Genomic DNA, 10,988 nt, shown 5'->3' with positions numbered 1-10,988 from the left:
AAACACCGAGAAATACATACAATATGCGTTTTATTTAATCAAAATAACAATAACTAAAAAACTAGAATAAAATAAACACAAAATAATTACAAATTCTGAGATATTTATCGAAAAATCTTTTCATAGAATCTGTTATCGAACTAATAATTTTTAAGAGCACATAAATGCATCGCATGAAAAATAAATGATATGATGATGATTAACAATGCAATCAAAAAATTACAAAAGACAAAAGTTTAGAACTACAGTTGAATAAATTGTAACTTCCACTTCATTCCCTTTTTTATAAAATATGTAAAAAAATAGACTTCTTCGCTTTGGTAAGTTATAAAAACCGTTAGATTGTAATCGAACTCGCGATTTTAAAAGCTATCGAAAAACCATGATCCGAACATTTTCTTACAATTTAGGGATCACAGATGATGGATGGAATTACAGATGTAACTATATTTCTATTATTGAGACCCGATGTACATAAATAAATATTAGGAATACTCAGATTACTGTTTTAGGTGTATTTTTACATAGTTGTACAAGTTGTATTTTGACACAATTTTATGTTAACATCAGAAACGGCAGTTATATATTTATATGATATATTTATTAACCACTTATTGTAGAATTTTAATCAGTCTATATTCTACAGTTTGGTTAATTCATTGGTACTGAAGCATTGGCAGTTAGAAAAAAAAATACTTACTTCAATGCTCTTTAGGCTTTTTTAACAATAAAAATTATAATAAATTATGTAGTAAAAAAAAACAAAACGCGCTTTGATGATAGATTCAACTGTGTCACTTTGTTCACACTTTGTCACACACAAATGTACAAAGAGTGAATTGAATCTCTCCATTTAAATCGAGTCTAAAGGAGTCGGTGTATGCCAATATACAGAAGTTAATAAAAGCATGTTAAAAAATTTACACATTTTTCTGCAACGAGCAATTTGTTAGACACACTACAATATATTTATCTCATGGGTCACGCTTACTAAAAAGTCAAACTCTTAAAACAGAAGTTTTAAAGGAATAATTAAACCCTTATCCCTTAATCCCAGCCCATCGTCAAAGCGCAAACCTAATGTCCAATCACATTTCATGAGTTTAAATTCTACTATGTATATTATTATTTATAGGCAAAATGACATTAAAAAAAGTACTATCCAGTTGGAAAATCTCGATATAACATTCTGTTTAGCTTTAATGTTACATAGGCTATCAGTGGCAGTATCTGTATGTTTTGAAACCGAATTTAAATATAGTTTCTTATCAGCTTGTTAGAAATAATATTGAGGAAAAAAATCATAAGCAAAGAATAAAAATACACGTAAATAAAAAATGTCTTTAGTTCGAAAAACGGTAACATGCTTGTAACAAATTTATTTATCATAACTGTACATAATATTTGATTCTATGGTTTCTGTTTTAATTATATTGCCTTGAGCGTCAACATCACACATTTCTATAACTAAGGAGTTATTCTGCGCAATATTTTCCGTTTCCGGTACATTAACTTTCAAATCTTCTTCTATTCCCAAGTTTTCCTCTTTCACTTTCACCTTTTTACTTGGAACTCTTTTCTTTTCTTTAACTCTTCTATCTGCTTTTCTTTTAACCACTTTTGTATCTTGTTTTTCATTTTCTATTACATCTGTATTAGCTTCTTCTTTTAATTTATTATTCTCTTTATTGTTTATGTTTTCTTTAACCTCTTCGTCGTCTTTAACATTTTCACTTATATCAGATTCGTCGTCCGAAGGTTCATTGATAGCATTTTTGAGTGTTATTTCAAATCGCTTGGGCGTACTTGCAGTTGCCTCGGCAACTGGTTTCAGATCAAAATTGAATTTGTTAGTTAGCTTCGCTTTCGGACCTTGGTAACCATCAACAATCTTCTTGGAAATTTCCAAAACTTCGAATCTTGTTGTGGTGAGTCTGTAAAAACCATCTTCACTCTTTTGATATCTGAAACGGTATCGATAAAATATGTGTAAAGAACTGGAACTACAACATAATAACAATATTGATTTTAACAAAACATTAGCATATATTTTTGAAACAAAAGGAACATCATTAAATGTTGTTTCACAGAAGCATATAGAATTATACAGGGAGAAATAGGCTATTAAACACTGAAAGAATTTTTCAAATTGGACCAGTAGTTCCTGAGATAAGTTCATTCAAACAAACAAACTCTTCAGTTTTAAAATATTAAGTATAGATAAAATGTTACTATATTGGCCATATAAAGCAGCCTAGAACAATGGATAAAACAGTTTTTTTTATTAAAAAACATCTCATTTATAAAGCATTTTAATGCTACAAAACCTAAAAATTAAATTGGTAAAATCATTCCCTATTCTTTAATTTCTCACACACTTACCGAAACCGGCTGTGCCCACACGGCCACCTGGCCTCGTGCTGCTTCACCAAGTGCGTCGTCAGCCTGGTGCCCCGGGTGAACACGACCCGCTTGTTGCTGGGGCACATGTGGCAGATGTACTGCCTCCGCTCGCGCGGCTTCTTCCTCGGATAGTCTGAGTCGTCCGAATCCTCGGGGTTCCTCTTTTTGTGGATCACCATGTGCTTCTTGAGGTCGTGGCTCGTTTTCGCTCTGTGGTACATGGGAATGTTAGTACGCGTAAATGTGAACTATACATATTATGATTTTGTACGTGTTTGAGTACACAGTCATGGTCAGAAAATGGTGGGCAGATATGCATATATTAAGTAAGGTATGTATAACTTTGTTTCTGTTAAAACTATAGTATATATAATAATTGAGATTCATCAGATTTAGAGTACATCGAGCATTAATTTGTAGGTTAGTATTTGTGCGAGTCACTATGATATAGTGTGAATTTGTAAGACTTGTTGCTCGTCAAGTCTCCTTGTGCATAATTGCACTTCCTTTAGTTTTACCTGTGCCATCTTGACCATGTTTTTTTTTCCCTGCGTTTATCTGTGCGTGCTTGCTTTATCTGTGCATACCTACGCCCGCTCTCACCTGTGCTCGCACAGCGCGCACTGGTGCGTGCGCACGTGCTCGTCGCGCATGTGCCGGTAGCGGATGTGCTGCGCGAGCCCGGTCTTGGATGGCGAGGACATGTCGCACATGGAGCACGCGTAGCACGACACGTGTTGGCGCACGTGCTCGCGCAGCAGGTACGCGGTCGCGTAGTACTGCTTGCATATCGAGCACTGCTGCCCGAGGGACGGGTCCACGTTCTGCAAGGTAATACATGTGAAGACTTGTATATAAAGTAAACATTTATATTAGTAACAAATTGGAACCAGTGTGTTGTTGGTGTTGCTAACAACACTGCGATAATTTTTCTAGTGTTTTAGTGTACAATAGTGTTTAATTTAATTTTAATTCAATTTCACAACCTTTCCAATCCATGTGTTTATTGTAAAAAAACTAAATCCCTTAAAATACTACATGAATACCCAAACAAATTGTATGTCTTATTGTGGGAGTCGAGCACACTTCGGCACGAATTGGGCCATCTCGCACCGGGGAAGCACCACACCCCCACAGAAAACCGGCGTGAAATAGTGGCATGCCACTGTGTTTCGTACGGTGAGTGGGGGAGCCGGAGGCCCGTTTCCTTTTCCTCACCCGTCCTAGTCCATTCCTTCTTTCCAGTCGTTAATCCTTTCTTTTTCCCTTACCCCATAAAAGCAGGCAGCGCATTCATTGAGGTACTACCTTTGCGAATGTTACTGGGCGGTGGTGATCGCTTACCATCAGGCGAACCACCAGCTCAGCTGCCCGCTATGACATAAAAAAAAAAAAATCTTCACCTGTCTCAAAAGATGGTTCAACAGTTTTCTATTCAACGCAAAGTGTTGTCCACAATGATAACATGCGATTAACCTCTCTCCTGTGTGTGATCGCACATGAGTAGCAAACATTCCACGATGGTAGAATGACATACCACAGCCCGCCCATGAGCAAACCATTTCTTTTATATCATAACTTCTTATATGCTCTTTTATATGGTCGAGGAAGTTCTGAAATTAAATCAAATTATCAAGCATTATATGATAATGTTGTAAGTGTTTATTTGTACAGTTTATTGTAAACACAGAAGATCAAGTTGCATCAGATCAAAACATGTTTTTTTATTGTTTCAAAAGAAAAATAATAATCACACTGTCTTATCGTAAAGTAGCAATCTCTCTAAGGTTCTAAGGTTTTCCAATGAATACTTTGCTAGCTATGCAATATAAAGCTATCTATTGTTAATTATAGTTTCTAGCATACTTGAGTAGTACTTCTTGATTGAAGTATAACTATATACTAACTATATATATTGCAAAATACACAAATTTCAGCAAGATAAGAAGGCAAGAGAATTAGCAAAGAATTAATCAAATGAAACAATGGAATAGGTGTGAAATAACGATGTGACGTGGCATTAATCTTTACTAATAAATAAATTTAATCGGTACTATATAAAATGATCCTGGTGCGTTTCATAGGAGATCCCAGGATCCCTGCATTTATGCTTTAAGTTTGGCTGCAGAGGAGGTTTTAGTGGGTAGAAATCCCACATGCTCCACTTATCCCCCAAAGCTAAAGTATCTTTTGAAGATTTCCTCCTCGTAAAAAAAAATATGGTACTATATAATGTAAAACATCAACACATATATAAGGTTTATCTACAAAAATATTTACCTGCATGGAATTGAAATACTTATTGCATTCATACCACATGCAACAGTGGTCACCCTTCAAAGGAGGTAGCACATTCCTTTTGGTAGAATCCTTCTTGCATCTCTCCAGCTTCAAGGTGGCTCGAGCATTGAATCCGATCGCTAAAAGCTTTGCATGATACGCATGATAGTTAATATGACGCACAATCTCATATTTGTCTATTGTCTTGTGCCCGCAGACGTCCCATAAACATACATATTCAACTGAAAAAAAAAATATATATATATTGCTTTATCAATATATTTCTGCCCACATCTTATAACACTCATACATACACAATACTCATAATTACACTATTAGACCTATTTGTAATTAGTTCTGTAATAATTCAATACCTACTTTCACTATCTTTCTCTATCACATGTACATCCCCTATATGACTAGCCACATGAACTTGAAATACAATATAATTGGAGAAAAAGAGCCGACAGGATGGCCACTCACACTCCAAACAAAGTTGCTGTGTACGCAAGTATTTTACAGGCTGGAAAAAAAATTATTAATTATTACTATATATATACACACAAGACATACACTATAATAAAGAAGAAACATTGATTTATCTATGTATATTGGGCCAATTTCAAAATTTCTTTCAGCATTACCTTTGTCTTCAGAGACAGACTATATATGTAGCATGAGCAAAGCCCAGGCAGGCCACAAGTCTAATATATCATAGATCCATCTTAAATCCTTGATTAAGATATTTTATTATCATTAATTATACAGAAAATGAACTACTTAAAAAAATCCAGTACAGTATAATATCTAACTAGTAGAGACTCAGTGGTTATGTGATGTTTTTGTCTCTATTAACAAGATTATAAATATTACATTTATTTACCAATGATGATGATCTATAAGACAGACAGTTATGTAGTATTTTTAATACAGATGTTTTTTAATGACGAGATTTTGTTAATTCACATGCTACATCAATATCAATAAGTCATTTTAATAATACAATGTTTACATACCACATTTCTTGGTTCCAGCTCAATATCATCGACTCCTGCTGGCACAGTCGCGTCATCTTCAGCCGTTAAAAAAAACTTCTTCCGATGGGCATTTGTTTCGATGATAAATTGAATATCGTTTTTATTTTGTAATGATAGCTTTTTCGGATTGTTCTGTGTCTTCAACCATTCTATACATCGTGCAATTCGTTCCTTTGTGGTAAGACTTTGCTTTTTAATTTCAGCCATATTGATATTCCGTATTGTAACCTGCTAACGCGACACCATCAGAAAATTAAGTAAATCAACATCAAAGAATTATAGAACATGATGATGAATATTAAGTCACATTTTAGGGAGCAATTAATAACACGCATGAAATTAATCATGAAGCTTAGTCTGAAAAGTTACAATCACAGGCAGAAAATTTGGCGCCGAGAAAGTTAAAATACGTACCTGTCGTAGAATTTAACTGTGGCATCAGTCTAACTTTGTCAATTATTCAAAATGATTTCTGTAAGATTAATTTCACCAAAATATAGTATTTCTTGTTTATATTTGCTTCTGTAACATTTAAGAATTAAGAACTGTAAACTGTTGCTTCAAATTACAATTTTGAAAACAAATGACATTGACATCTATCATATTGAAAAATATTTACACTCAATAATACAGATAACACTTAAAAAACGTTATATAAATTTATCATTTCTTAAACTAATTATATAAGTCTTTTTTTGTACTTTTATTTTGTATGTAGAGAGTTATTTTCTTTGCACTTTTATTTTGTATTTTAAATAATAAAACAATTTAAATTATGAATAATCTAGACGCAACATTGTACATTCGTACGTATTTTGAATGTAAACAATAGGTACCTACCCAAACAAAGTAGGTAGGTAAGTATTTGAAATAACTCAATATAATTTCCAAAAATCTTGTTATAATTACGCAGTGTTAAAATTACGTGCCAGATAATTATAAAAGGAGGGAAAGTAGCCACTGGTTTAGCTGTTACTGATTAGTAATTAAGAACCTACTTGAAACTTACAAAAAATTAAGTGGTCACACTGGTATTTGCCCTTGCTCTGTTTCTTGTCTTGACATATTCATTCAATAAATTAGAAAAACGTGCGTGCGAGGTGCCTAGCGCGTATAGTGCGGCGTATTTACAGCACAGCGCGAGCCCCCCGCGTAAATATATAAATTTCTTATCATTAATTTGTCACACATAAATAGTTGTCGAGTTTATTCTCTTCGCATATTGAGTGAGCGACGGACCGGAGGTCATTTCTCTCCGGTGCTGATGAAATCAACTATAATACTAGAAGAAGTAGTAAATAGATTAGATAATCTACCGTCACCGTTAACACCCAGGATGCCGAACATTAAAGTTTTCAGCGGAAGCTCTCACCAGGACCTGGCGCAAAAGATCGTCGACCGCTTGGGCAGAGAATTGAGCAAAGTTGTAACCAAAAAATTTAGTAACATGGAGACGTGCGTGGAGATTGGCGAATCCGTTCGTGGTGAAGATGTTTATATTGTGCAAAGTGGCAGTGGTGAAATTAACGATAACCTGATGGAGTTGTTAATTATGATAAATGCGTGTAAAATCGCTTCAGCTTCCCGAGTAACCGCCGTCATTCCTTGCTTCCCCTATGCAAGACAGGACAAGAAAGATAAAAGTCGTGCTCCGATTACTGCTAAGCTCGTCGCTAACATTCTTTCTGTCTCTGGGGCAGACCATATCATAACAATGGATCTCCATGCTTCGCAAATTCAAGGTTTCTTTGACATACCTGTGGACAATCTTTTCGCTGAACCAGCGGTCTTAAAATGGATTAAAGAGAATATTCCAGACTGGAAGACGAGCATCGTAGTGTCTCCTGACGCGGGTGGTGCTAAGAGGGTGACATCAATTGCTGATAGACTAAATGTAGAGTTTGCTCTCATCCACAAAGAGCGGAAAAAGGCTAATGAAGTGGCATCTATGGTGTTAGTTGGTGATGTGAAAGATCGTACAGCTATTTTGGTGGATGACATGGCCGATACTTGTGGAACAATATGCCATGCCGCTGAGAAGCTGATTGAAGCCGGAGCAACTAAAGTGTATGCTATACTAACGCATGGTATTTTCTCCGGTCCTGCTATATCTAGAATCAATAACGCATGCCTAGAAGCTGTTGTAGTTACAAACACTATACCACAAGAGAAGCACATGCAGGATTGTCCCAAAATCCAGTGCATTGATGTATCTATGATGTTGGCGGAAGCTGTCCGGCGAACACACAATGGAGAGTCTGTGTCGTACCTCTTCTCAAATGTTCCATATTAGTTAATTTTTATTTGCCTTTATTTTATCCCATACTTAGGTTAAGGCCTTTTTGACGTCTTCAATATGATTGTTGCTTCTTTATGAGCGATTTAATATTACTACTAGAATTATATTGGCATTTCTATACAGTTATAATTTTATCAGCTTATGTATTATGGCACAAAATTTAATGAAATCTACTATTGAATCATTATGCTAGTTTATTGCTGGCAAATTTTGTTGTTCTTGAAATCAAACTGATTAAAATTTTAATGGATTTCAAAGTTTATAATATTGAGGTCAATATAATCCGCCGGGATGTTTATTTTTGTTAGATAAGCAACATTCATTTGAAGATAACAATATGCTAGAATGTCGAGCCCATTTAATTAGTTTTAGATGTAATCTCATTTAGACTAAGTATAAGATGTATCGAGAATATGGCTATCCAAGCTCTGCATATAAAATTTATGCTGTAGTATTAAATATTTTGATAATGTGCATAAAAATTATTTGTGATTGTTACTGCATCATTGGCCATTCATATAAAAAAAAACTTATGCATGTTATGTTTTTTCTATGGCATACTTTCATTTGATTATTTTAAAAGACATTAAATTGTTTATATAATTTGTAGTCTGTACCAATCAATAATAAAAAAATTAAATAAAAAGGTTCCACTGAAGTGTAGATTTTGGAAAGATTTATAAAGACATGTTTAAATTTGGAACTATGTATTGATTGGTACAGATAAATAAAAGTTATAATGTAGAAACTTTCCTTGAATATGTATTTAGGGAAAATTATTTCAAGTTTCAACATCTTGTTTAGTTGTTTAAACTAAAAATGTAGTTTTACTTATTTTCGTGGCATATAAAGTATATATAAATTGTTAATAAATATTGGTTGATAGCTTAAAATTGCCTGGAATAACTGTAAATTATGAGATTTTTCTAAATTTATAGATTAAATCTGTATATTTGGTCCATGAACTACAATATTAATAAAAACTGAATTTTCATTTTGTCTTATTATTATTTAGTCAATGTCGCAAATGTTAATAAAATTCTATTTTTATGACTATCAAAGTAACAAGCTAATCTTTCATACCTACGTATATTTTCGTTAAAATAATCAGTTTCATCATATTGATATCAGTTTACTTGACCCGAGGTCGGTTTCAAATGATGCAAAGTGTATGCTTACGATCAACTACCGAAACAACTTTATTTGAATACGTATAAGTGTCATGTTGTAAAGTGTTATTACTATACTAGCTGCGCCCCGCGGTTTCACCCGCGTAAGTCCGTATGCCGTAGGAATATCGGAATAAAAAGTTGCCTATATGTTATTCCAGTTGTCGAGCTGTCTGCGTACCAAATTTCATTGCAGTCGGTTCAGTAGTTCTTGCGTGAAAGAGCAACAAATATACACACATCCTTAAAAACTTTCGCATTTATAATATTAGTAGGATATGATATATCACTAATGCTCGGCTTCGCACGTGGCATATATAAAGGTAGTATCAACAACCGTGAAAGAATTTTTGAAATCTGTCCAGTGGTTCCTGAGGTTAGAGCGTTCAAACAAACAAACATTTCAGATTAATTTTGTTTGTACAGATGCCAAGTGCTATGCATAAATTATGATGTAAAATTAAAAAACGTGACATGAGTGTGTTGTGGCCTTGAGTAATTGTGTTTCATATTTTTGATTATGAGCACAAAATAATAGATACATCATACTAGCGAGCTATCTTGGTTCATTAAGTTCGCTCAGACAACAAAATTAGCCGGAACGGAGACTTGCGTGTCTATCTCGCGCGATAGCTGTTCCACAAATGTTTTAAATGTGGGAGTCGAGCACGCTTCGGCACGAATTGGGTTCGCTCTGAGTTCTTACGGAAGGTACCACATCCCCTTCCCCTACAATACATGCAAACTTGTTTAATTTAATCGATAGTGGGTAGCCTAGTTCTTATTTAAAGTGTTATTATCTATAATTTTGATTAATTTTATCGAAATTGCTTCAGCGTTCATAGCGTGTGAGTGTACTGTAACTAAAAACAAAAATAGGTGCTTAAAATTATATTGATTTTATTTAACTCTTAGTTATTTGCATAGAAAGAGCACGTACAACTTATTTCATATTTGCGCCCTTCTCACAATACCAGCTATGGCGCGTAACAGCGACTGCCGAACCCGGGCAAGTATTTCTATAGCTCGTGTTAATCTGGTGTATGAGATACATCACTACAAAAAAATTATCAAAATCCATTCAAATGTTTTCAAGTGAGAGAGGAACAAACATACAGACATAGCTACATCCATCCATCCTGAAAAAATCAAACTTTCTCATTTATAATATTAATTAGGATAATTTATCATATTTAATACTGGATTAAAGGCATGTCTTATTAAAAATCACATTTTCTAATCATACATGAATATAAATATAACTTTTCCTATTTTAAGGTACACCTCGCTTCTATAATACTTAAAAATTTATGAGACTATTAATAGATATCTTATAGATTCATATGTCAACGTAATTATCATTGTGCTTCAGCTGCGTGCATGTCTCAGTCATAGAATACAGGTAAATATAATATATTCGTGTCGTAAGTTCAAATTTCCACAACTCTTATTACATGTTAAAGGAAAGTTGTCATTTGAATCCTAAAGTCTCGTTAAATAACTCTATGGTCTCGTGGAAGGCACCGATCAAAGTCCACATTTAATTGATTGCGAATGAGGATTGAAGATTCGATAAAACTACGTAGTATAACCCGGTAGTATTAGAATTATTTGACGAGGTCAATGAAGCTGTTATTTCATGGGTAACGTGTGATGTAAAAAAAAACTAAAAAGGTCGTTCTAAATTCTCAAACAATGTGACGTTAGCATTGTAGAATATATTATATACTTAGTCTGGCCATAAATACTGTTACACTTAATTATAAAAAAAATATTACATTTGAATTTCGAATCTGTCAT

General features: G+C 34.0%; 2 protein-coding genes across 3 annotated transcripts; one reads left to right on the top strand and one right to left on the bottom strand.

Annotated features, from left to right (window-relative positions):
- Positions 1-1,342: 1,342 nt before the first annotated feature.
- On the bottom strand, positions 1,343-6,289 carry LOC119839702 (histone H4 transcription factor). Of its 2 annotated transcripts, none has more exons than XM_038366122.1 (8): positions 6,135-6,289; positions 5,700-5,951; positions 5,062-5,206; positions 4,684-4,925; positions 3,807-4,016; positions 3,007-3,227; positions 2,383-2,613; positions 1,343-1,964 (listed from the first exon to the last, which is right to left on the bottom strand). In XM_038366122.1, the coding sequence occupies exons 2-8, from the start codon at positions 5,925-5,927 to the stop codon at positions 1,379-1,381; spliced, it is 1,863 nt and encodes a 620-aa protein (XP_038222050.1). In that variant the 5' UTR covers positions 5,928-5,951; positions 6,135-6,289; the 3' UTR covers positions 1,343-1,378. The 2 variants fall into 2 exon arrangements, with proteins under 2 accessions (XP_038222050.1, XP_038222049.1); XM_038366121.1 differs by having other exon boundaries at positions 5,700-5,948.
- A 460-nt stretch (positions 6,290-6,749) lies between these two features.
- Positions 6,750-9,013, top strand: LOC119839591 (ribose-phosphate pyrophosphokinase 2). Its single transcript, XM_038365956.1, has one exon. It carries the CDS (start codon positions 6,985-6,987, stop codon positions 8,011-8,013), a length of 1,029 nt encoding a protein of 342 aa, XP_038221884.1. The 5' UTR covers positions 6,750-6,984; the 3' UTR covers positions 8,014-9,013.
- The last annotated feature ends 1,975 nt before the right edge of the window (positions 9,014-10,988 follow it).

The sequence above is a fragment of the Zerene cesonia genome, chromosome 4, assembly GCF_012273895.1.
Source record: "Zerene cesonia ecotype Mississippi chromosome 4, Zerene_cesonia_1.1, whole genome shotgun sequence".
Lineage (NCBI taxonomy): Eukaryota > Metazoa > Arthropoda > Insecta > Lepidoptera > Pieridae > Zerene > Zerene cesonia.
This window is presented reverse-complemented; position numbering and strand designations above follow the sequence as displayed.

Excerpts from the sequence above, each read along its gene's own strand:
- LOC119839702 (XM_038366122.1), bottom strand. The coding sequence starts at position 5,927 with ATGGCTGAAATTAAAAAGCAAAGTCTTACCACAAAGGAACGAATTGCA. Across the intron at positions 4,926-5,061 it reads GATAGAGAAAGATAGTGAAA|TTGAATATGTATGTTTATGG; the intron begins GTAGGTATTGAA and ends TTTTTTTTTCAG. Across the intron at positions 1,965-2,382 it reads TGTGGGCACAGCCGGTTTCG|ATATCAAAAGAGTGAAGATG; the intron begins GTAAGTGTGTGA and ends ATACCGTTTCAG.
- LOC119839591 (XM_038365956.1), top strand. The coding sequence starts at position 6,985 with ATGAAATCAACTATAATACTAGAAGAAGTAGTAAATAGATTAGATAAT.